Below are 9,206 nucleotides of genomic sequence, written 5' to 3'. Positions count from 1 at the left end.
TGCTGCAGCACTGAGCCCGCTGCCTGGGGTCAGTCCAGGAAGGAGAGACAGGGCTCTGGGAGGGATGCAGGGCAGCCCCAAGGTATTTCAGAGAGTGCTGCTGAGCCGTGGCTAAGAGCTTCAGCCCCCACAGCTGGGGTTGCTGTAGAAGCATCTGCTCATCCCATGGCTCCCAGCTCCTGGGGCTCAGCAGCTCCCAAAAAACCATCTGCACAGAGCACTACTGAAACGTTTATTGAGAAGAGTGTGGGGCAGCCAGGAGCACCAGGACCCCCTGCAGCTGGGGGTACAGCCTCAGCAGAACAGCAGCCTGCCTCCATCCAACATGCACGCACCTCAACACATCTGCTCTGAGACATGGGCATCTGTGTGTGCAGCCCTGAGACAAAGAAACCTGGCACTGGCCACAGAGCTGAGAGATGCATGGGGCTAGAATGGGCCTGGGTGCTACTCTAGATCTTGCTCTGTCCTGAGTTTCAGCTGCTGCTGGTTTCTGTCACATGTGTCACAGCACAACCCTGCTGACCCCAGGAGCAGACCAGCCCTGCACTGCTGCCTACCCACTGCCCAGGGCAGGCAGAGAGATGAGAATAGCTGCACATAGTCCCAGCAGTGAGTACTTCCAGGGCATAGAAAAATAAATAAATGGATGTTTCTCTGCTGGGGAAGCACTTCATTAAAAAAGACACTTCCTAAATCCATATGCAAATGTGAGAGCAACCACCGTTCCTCCTCCCAGCAGGTGCTTCAGTTGCCCCATGGGGATCCCCTTTGCTCAGCTGTCCCCGCAGTGAGCAGAGGAAGGGGCTCACTCACCACAGGCACCTGCAACTTTCTGCTCCTGGCTTCCAGCTGCAGAGACGGGCAGCAGCCCCACACCTTCAGGCTGTGCCCCCATTCAAGGACATACGGTCCTGGTGCCTCTATTTGCAGGCCAAGGGCCACAGCTGAGACAGCAGCTCCAAGTGGGCACATACAGCACAGGCTGAGCCCTGGGCAGAGACGTCTCCATGCTGTCAGCAGGACTGAGGTGCTCTGCAGGTGCTGCATTGTCACAATCCAGGCAGCTGCAGGTCCCCAATTGCATGGGCAGCCCAGAGAAGAAGGGACAGCAGCTGGTACCATTCCTTGATGGCAGGGGGAGTGAGGGGCTGGTGCCAGCTGCTGCTGCTGCACAGGTTCCAGCCTGGCTTCAGTTGTTCTCGCTCTGCAAGGGGTAGATAGCAGGGGTAGGTGTGAGGCACGGGGCCAGGTCGGACCCACTCCTCTCCCTCCACGCCCCAGCCTCACCTCCATTTTGCTGTAGATCCAGCTGAGTAGTTTTGTCACACGTGTATAAACCCCAGGCTTGTTCTTCTGGCCACATCCTGTCCCCCAGCTCGTCACACCAGCCACGTACCAGCGGCCGTTGTCCTCGCACACCAGGGGTCCCCCGCTGTCCCCCTGGCACGGAGGGTACAGAGTGGTGAGGAGAGCAAGCAGAGGCCATCCCTGCATGTCCCCAGGCACAGCCCTGCCCCTCTCACCTGGCACGCATCCTTCCCCCCCTGCAGGTACCCAGCACACATCATGCGCGGGGTCAGGTAGCCCTCATACACCTTGTCGCTGTTGCAGATCTTGTAGTCGATGAGTTTGACCTCGGCCTCCCGCAGCTTTGGGGAGGTGTTATCTGCAAGGCAGGAGGAGCCGTCGGGCAGGGCCAGCCTCGGCCCCCCGCTGTAGGAGGGAGCAAGCTGCTGCTTCTCGCACACCTTCTGCAGAGCTGCACGGGCAGGAGAGCGCCTGCTGTGTGTCAGCTCTGCAAGGCACGGCCCTCACACACCCCTCAGGAACGACATGCACGTGGGGTGTGCATGAGCTCCAGAGCAGCCGGCATCTCCCTCCCTCCCTCACCTTCATTCTCCCTGGTCTTCCCAAAGCCGGTGATGAAGCAGGACCTGCCGGTCTGGAAGCGCTGGCCGTGCATGGGAAGGCAGGCTGGGCGAATCTGAGCTGGATGAAAACCAGAGGAGAGAGGGATGAGTCACCCACCAGCACAACAACAGCACAGTCACCCGCCCTGCAGCCAGGGCCAAGTGTGGGCTGTGGGAAGCACTCCCCTCCACGCTGACCCCGTGGGGTCCCACAGCCCCCAGGACCACCCCCACCCACCCAGTCCTGCCACCTGAGAGCGTCAGCGGCCGGGAGAGCTTCATGAGAGCAATGTCATAGTCATCGTGGTCATCGCTGTAGTTGGAGTTGATGATGACCTGGGAGACAGGGATGCCCTCCATGGGCTGCTTGAGATCCGACACCCCGCCGTACACCTTCCAGTCATCCAGGATCTTCATGCTGTTCCTGGGCACAGGGGGAGGCAGTGAGGTGAGACACACAGCCATGCCCAGTGCTATGGCTGCAGGCTGCAGAGCAGCACTCACATGAAGAAGCAGTGTGCGGCGGTGAGCACCCACTGCGCATCGATGATGGTACCACCGCAGATGTGGACGGGCCCGTACTGCACACTGACCTGCCAGGGCCATTTGCTCACCGAGGTTTCCTTCCCTCCAATGATTCGGCCTGAAATCCTCTGCCCACAGGCTGCAGGGGAGAGCAGAGGGCTGAGAGAGGGGGAGAGCCAACAGAGTGTGCACAGCGTGTCCCCATCACCTCACCAGCAGTGCTCAGCGCAGCCTGCAACCTTCATTGCTTTGTATTACTCAGAATGTTCTGCTGGAGAACACCCTTTTTGCCCAACCCATCTCGAAGATGGGAAGAAAACCCTTCCAAGCATTTGCTTGGCCTTGCCTGCCCTTGTCCTCATGCCTTGTTGGACAGCCTGCTTACTTGTACACCGCAGGGAGACGAATTTCCCCGTCGGACACTGGGAGCTGTGGGAGAGAAGAGGGGGATACACATCAGCCCCAGCCCAACCCCCAGCTCTGGGCTGGCAGGGAGCTGCTTGCTACCTGTTGAGGCTCTGCTGGATGGTGTCCCGCTCATCTGCCACTGTGAGGCTCTTGCCAGAGATGTGTAGGGGGATGTATTCTGTCTGCGAGGCACTGGGAGAGAGGAGGTGAGACAAAAGTGTTGGGTAAAGCCTCCCGAGGGTAGACCTGCAATGCTGGGGCAAAGATGAGGGCAGGAAGGAAGGATTACTTCTGGAAGCCCAGCTGCCGGCAGGTCTTTCTAGAGAAGGACTCATCCCAGGCGCTGCTGCACACCGGCAGCCACTGGCTCTCAGCGCTGGAGTAGACGTGGAGCAAGGACTGGTCGGAGCTGAACCGCACTGCGGGGATGGAGGAGGGTCAGCAGCACCCGGCGCTGCGGGGCTCCCCAGCCCGGACGGGGCGCTCCCGGTGCTGCTGTCTTACCGCAGCCCAGCTCGTCGCTCCTCTGGGAGCAATCCACCACGCCGTCACAGCGCACGGGGTTGTCCTTGCAGGTCTCGGCGGGCTCCTTGTACACGATGCCGGTTTGCGACCGCCAGAACATAACTGGGGATAAGTGCGTGCTGCGGTGAGGCTGGGTCCGGAGAGCTGCCACGGACAATCCCCCCCCCCCTCCCCCCCCCGCCCGTCTAGCAGCTTAGTTACAGGGTCAGGATCCCGAAGGGCCGTAGGGCAGCGCAGGGCTGGGGGCACCGAGCATCTCCGTGCGCCCTCCCGTCCACCAGATGTCAGGAAAACTCAGAAAATGGGAAGCGCGCATCTCTGCTCCGCCTTCCAGCCCTCCCCTGCAGGGTACCAGCCCGGCAGTTGTCCTCCAAGCCCCTTACCCCCCACCCGGCACTCACACAGCAGGATGAGGGCGACGATCAGCACGATGAGGACGGAGACGCAGAAGATGAGCGCGAGTCGCCGCTGGCTCATGCAGGCGGCTCTGAACATGGAGGATCCTGGCAGCGGGATGGGGGCTGAGTCAGGGGGAGCGCAGCCTCCTCGAGGCACCCAAACCCTGCCCCGGACTTCAGCATGTGCCGCTCTCCCCTCACACCCCCAGGGAATCCCACCCCTCTGCCAGCAGCGAGCACACGGATCTATTTTCTCCTTCCATCCCCTCTCCGGGAGAGACCAGGAATGGGCTGAACCCAGGGCACAGACCACCGTCATCTTACGTGTGCTCTCACAGGCCGTGCACGGGACCGGGGCCGGGATGGAATCGGGGCTGTAGGGCTTAAAGCTGATGCCGAGGACGTTCTCCCGAGGCTGTGGGGGCCGGACGCTGAAGATGCTGCTGGCTGCGGAGGCATGGAGGGAGCTGGGCGATGCCGTGGTCTGTGAGCAGAGGGCTGTGTTATACAGCAGTGGCCATCACCCGCTGCCCAATGCAAAGCTCTCAGCACCCCGTTGGCATGGCTGAAAACCACAAAGTTTTCCCCCTTTTGGAGGCTGCTGGCCACATGTCCAAACGGATGGCTTCCATCAGAGCCATCAGCCGGGTGTTTGGTATCGGGTCAGCCACACCATGGCCCAGTTCCACGGGGCTAGTGCCCCAATTTATGCATCTATCTTTAATTAGCCATTCGAAAAATACAGCGCAATTTCCAAGTGTTGTTTAGTAATACTTAATAATCAGTGTTTTCCAAGCCCTGAAACATCCTGCAGCCTGGAATGCTGTTCTGCAGTTGTGTCACTCCTGACCTGTGAATTTGCAGAAGAATATGTGTTTGTTTCCTTTCCTCCAGATACTCTCCCCCAGTGCTTCCCCAGCTTCAACAGCTCCACAAGCAAAGCCTCTCATTTGCCTTCAGAGATCTGCAAGGAAAATCGTTTCCTCTGCCATTGTCAGTTCATATGCAAAACCTCAAACATCTTTGGCAATGAGAAGTGACCCTGTGCCTTCTGGAGGCTCCCCCCCCCCCTCCTGGTGCCTCCCTCAGCTCGCACTGTGCAAATGAAGCCATCCACCAACTACTGCCAGGCAGGATTTTGACTGCATCCCTAAGCACAGCTTTACCACCATCCCATAGAAGGGGTGTACAGAGGAGCCTGCGCCCATTGGCAGCACAGCACTTGCCTCCAGGGGACCACTGAGCCCATCATGAGCTGGGATTTAGCACATCCCTTCACAGCCTGCAGCCGCTGGGATCACGTTTCTCCATCATTTGGAGCATCCTGGTACAGGACACAGCTTGGGGACAGCAGGGTGCTGGCAGGGCTCTGGGCACTGCCACCACACTGCCCCTTCCACCTGGATTCTCCCTGCCCTTGTGCTTCCTGCTGGGAGCCCAGGGCCCTAATGAGCACATCAGGATCCTGCTCAGGCTCATGCTTTGTAAATACGGCTGTGCCCTTTCATGCAATGCAGCATTGTCACTTCCTGGGCATTATCCCCTGAGTCACACACCTGGTGTGGCCACGCACAGGGTCTGCCATGAGTTGGGAACCCCATGTGGGGGGAAAGCAACTCTGGTACAACCCCTTCTGAGCCCAGGCACAGCACCCAGGGCAGCACAGGCACTCAGCACAGCACTACTGAGCCACCTCCCACCCCACAGCATCTCCCACCACTGCCCTGACCCACAGTGGATGCTTAAGACTCTTCCCAGGCAGTTCCTCCCGTACAAAGATGAAGCTCTGCTAAATGCCAGTGCCAGTTGTATAATCTGGGTATCTGCAAGCTATCAGCACATCTGCTGCCTCTCTTCAAACCCATCCTGCAGGGAGAGGAATGTTTCACTTATCAGATCAGCTAAGGCCAAACATCAGGGTAGCACAGCAGAACAGCCCCGCTCCAGGCATGCTAAAGCATCTCCAGCTCTGGCTTACAAACACCTCACACAAACATCTATACACACTGCAGGTTAAAAATTGCTCTTACTATTGCTTTGCAGGAAGCACGTGGCCTTTCTTCTATTGTTGGACTATTAGTTACCCAGTTCCTCGAAAGTCTAAAGTCCAAACCTTGTTTTAAGCTCTATCACAGGAGCTTACCAAGCCTTTATCATGGAGCCCAGCAACCAGCACAACTAGTTACTGTTGGGTGACCACTGAAGCAGAGAGCAAACAGCAGCAGCCTTACAGGGATGGTATTTCAGCCAGGAGCTACGACTCGTGGCCACAAAGCCTTAACTCATCCTCTGTCAGCTTTAGAACAGAAGTCAGACTCACAGCACTGACTCTCTCACACATGTGGCTGTGGTTTTGAGCCATTTTTCTGTTGTCCTCTCTGCAAATGTTCCACCTGCTGTGAGAGCATTTAGCACTGCTGTGGGTCTAAGACTAGAAGTCATGCAAGCAAGCGGGGATCAGTGACTTCTTGGGCACGGGCAAAGCCTGAACCACATGGAGCAGAGCCCATGGCTGACTCTTTGCACAGCCAACACCTTCACCCTTCTCAGCTCAGCATCACATCTTTGGGCATCCCATTCCCTCCGCATTACAGCCCAGACCCCAGGCACTGACCTCCAGCTCAAGGCTCTGCCTGTGATGACACGGCCAAATCCACACCAGGACGTCACAAATCCCAGGGAAAAGGCACCGTGGGGCTGGGCTGGATCCAGGTGGGATGGGAAGGGAAGCGAGAGCAATCGCCGGCAGTTTCGGAGTGGGAGGGAGAGCAGAAGCCAGCTGGCACCTGCAGTGTTGCAACAGGATCCGAGTCCCAGCAGCACCTCAGAGGAGCAGGAGGAGCAGCAGCCACCAAATCAAAGCACTGAGAGGGGCTGGAGGCAGCCTGCTTTAACCAGGCAGCAGGAGCTGCTCAGGCAAGAGATCATCTTTCTCAGCTGAGCTCACTGCTGTTGCACAGGGAATCGTCTTTCACCTGTCAGCCGTGTCCTGTGCCAGGCCAGCTCTGAGAGCTGACAATGAGGACATTGTCCCCATGCCCCTGGGGTGAGCCCTCCTGAGCCTGCAGGTGCCTGCAATCCCTGTGCAGCCCCACGTTCCCATGCAGTGCTGGCCCAGATCTGAGCCCCTGGCTCAGCCCAGCTACAGGGAGCTGGATGCTGTACAGGGGACATGCATAGGGAAGTGAAAATCCTTAAGCATGCAAGGGGCATTTTGCAAGCATGGGGTGACAAGCCATTGAGTCAGCCCCATCAGGACAGGGCCAAGTTGCCATATACCAAAGTGAGGAGCCCTTCAGGCAGAGATCAGAAATTGGTGCAGGGGGTGAGTAAGCGCTGCTCAGCCCATTCCAGAGATGGGCAAACTGAGGCACGGACTGGTGAAGTGAGGGTGGTACCTGGGATGGCCCATATCATCCAAGCAACATCCAGGTGACCCAGCAGGGATACCCAGTTCTGGGTAATATTCTCCATATGCATCCAGCCCCGCTGTCACCATGGTGCTCCTGCCTGCTTTGGTTTAGCTGGGATCACACAGCACAGCAGCTCTGGAGCTGAGCAAGCAGAGCTCGGGGCCTTGCAAAAAAGGACAGAGCTGCAGGCAGCCCCGTATGGAAACCAGCTCAGACCCAGGCTGCCTTGGGGGCACCTTCACCTCCAGTGCCGCGTCCTCTGCATCCCCATCCCTGCAGCCCTGCGGACATCACAGCGCAGCTCAATGCAATAATTACTGCTTCTTCCGGGAGAGCTGAGCCCCGTGACAGCTGGGGATGTTTTGCTCATGACGGGATGCTCACTGCACCCTGGGGAGGCCCAGCAACAGACAGAGAGACGGCCCTGAGCAAACCAGCCCCTAACTAATGGGGGAAAATACCAAGAAAGTGGATCAGGGAGGACTGCTGGGGCCACCTGCATGCTGCTGGTGCTACCAACATGATGGGGCCAGCAGAGCGTGGCTCCCGCAGGTGTTCTAGCATCCTGCCATGCTCAGCAGCCTGCCCTCAGCTGGCCTCCATCCTTGCAAACCCACCAGAGCCACAGATCCCTCAAACATGGATAAGCAGTGGGGCTGAGAGGCCCTGACAGCCCCTTCTGACAGCACAGGGCTGGAAGATGCTGCTGACACTCAGCCTCCCCGCCCACGATCCCATGGCAGAGCTTCCCGGTCCTTCCCCCACTAGTATCCACTGCCCAGGGAGCAGGGAGGCAGAAAGCAGCCCTAAAACACCCAAAGTGAGAGACTCACAGAGGCCTCAAAGCAAACCCCCAGCACCCCAGCCAGCTCCAGACCCTGAGCTGTTGCCCATGCCTTACCGGAGAGGTTTTCCCTTCCATGGGCCGCTGTGGGGCTGGGCTGGGATCACAGCTCCGGCACAGCCATTCCCTGCTGCGGAGCGAGGTCAGGTCCGTGGGGACGGGGCAGGATCTGTTTGGTGAGCGGGTTTGTACGTCAGTGCCAGCGAGGAGGAAACCAGTCGGACCTGCTGCCCAGCTCCACTGCTGCCTGTTTCCCAACCACTGCAGGCACAGCGTGCAAAACACCTGCTCTGCGCCCTGGGAGGAACGTGGCTGTGGATAAAGACTGGTGAGGTGAGGGCTTGCCATGGGGTGAGTGGGTGCCAGCTGGGCAGCCAGGCATCAGGGCTGCCAACAGCTCCTTGCTGCAGCTTGATCACCTGCAGTTCTGTCCTGGGTGGGGATGGCAGGGGATGTACACCCCAGCAACAATATGTGGGGTCAGGGTGTTCAAATAGTCACAACAGCTCATTGGAAGGGGTGTGAAATGTCATCTTTGTTCTTGGAGATGGCAGGGACTAGCCAGGCCATCTCAGCTTGTGGGGTGCCAAGCCTAAAGCCCTCTTCATTGCACTGCCCCAAGCTGGGGTGAGGAAACTCCATCCCTCCACCTGCCCAGGGCTGCTTATCTGACCCCCCCCCCCCATGTTCCTCCAGCAAGGCCTGGCTGGAGCAGACCTTTTCCTGCATCCTGCCTGGCAGGTCCGCTTTCAACACAAACTTCCCAATGGGTGATGTTCATTTCCAGGCTTTCTGAGCCCACCCTGGCACGCAGCACCATCCTCTCCTGGTCTGCACTCACAGAACTGAGAGCATTTTGTTCCTTTCTGCAGCTGCCCTGTGCTATGCCCTGCAGGGTGTGAAGCAGAAGGAGCAGCGCTGCCCTCAGTGCCCCGGCTCTGATACCTTTGAGCTGCAGCTCTGCAGCTCCAGGAATGATGCCTTGCTGGAACTCACTCTCTGTAGGTGGCTCTGTAGAAAGAGTAGGAGCGGAGCTGGGGCACCTGCTGCTCCCAATGCTGTGGATGCCCTCTCAAGGAACAGCTTCTGGAGAAAACCTGCGGTGCTGCTCTGACTCAGGTGCTTTCCAGGTTGGTAAAAACACTATGTAGAGTTTAGTCAATTGTTTTGAAGATGAAAA

General features: G+C 58.3%; 1 protein-coding gene across 1 annotated transcript; it reads right to left on the bottom strand.

The window, feature by feature from the left end:
• Nucleotides 1-218: 218 nt before the first annotated feature.
• On the bottom strand, nt 219-8,162 carry TMPRSS13 (transmembrane serine protease 13). Its single transcript, XM_085525973.1, has 14 exons — nt 8,084-8,162; nt 6,384-6,555; nt 4,094-4,253; nt 3,773-3,874; nt 3,351-3,473; nt 3,136-3,265; nt 2,946-3,038; nt 2,824-2,867; nt 2,418-2,577; nt 2,165-2,337; nt 1,894-1,992; nt 1,527-1,762; nt 1,291-1,443; nt 219-1,207 (listed from the first exon to the last, which is right to left on the bottom strand). The coding sequence occupies exons 4-14, from the start codon at nt 3,864-3,866 to the stop codon at nt 1,193-1,195; spliced, it is 1,320 nt and encodes a 439-aa protein (XP_085382099.1). The 5' UTR covers nt 3,867-3,874; nt 4,094-4,253; nt 6,384-6,555; nt 8,084-8,162; the 3' UTR covers nt 219-1,192.
• Between the last annotated feature and the right edge of the window lie 1,044 nt (nt 8,163-9,206).

Source organism: Coturnix japonica, chromosome 34, assembly GCF_054131305.1.
Source record: "Coturnix japonica strain WE chromosome 34, WE-NBRP24, whole genome shotgun sequence".
Taxonomy (NCBI): Eukaryota; Metazoa; Chordata; class Aves; order Galliformes; family Phasianidae; genus Coturnix; species Coturnix japonica.
The sequence above is the reverse complement of the archived record's forward strand: the minus strand, read 5'-3'. Positions and strand labels throughout refer to the sequence as shown.

Excerpts from the sequence above, each read along its gene's own strand:
- TMPRSS13 (XM_085525973.1), bottom strand. The coding sequence starts at position 3,866 with ATGTTCAGAGCCGCCTGCATGAGCCAGCGGCGACTCGCGCTCATCTTC. Across the intron at positions 1,993-2,164 it reads CCGGCCGCTGACGCTCTCAG|CTCAGATTCGCCCAGCCTGC; the intron begins GTGGCAGGACTG and ends GTTTTCATCCAG. Across the intron at positions 1,763-1,893 it reads GAAGACCAGGGAGAATGAAG|CTCTGCAGAAGGTGTGCGAG; the intron begins GTGAGGGAGGGA and ends CTGCCCGTGCAG.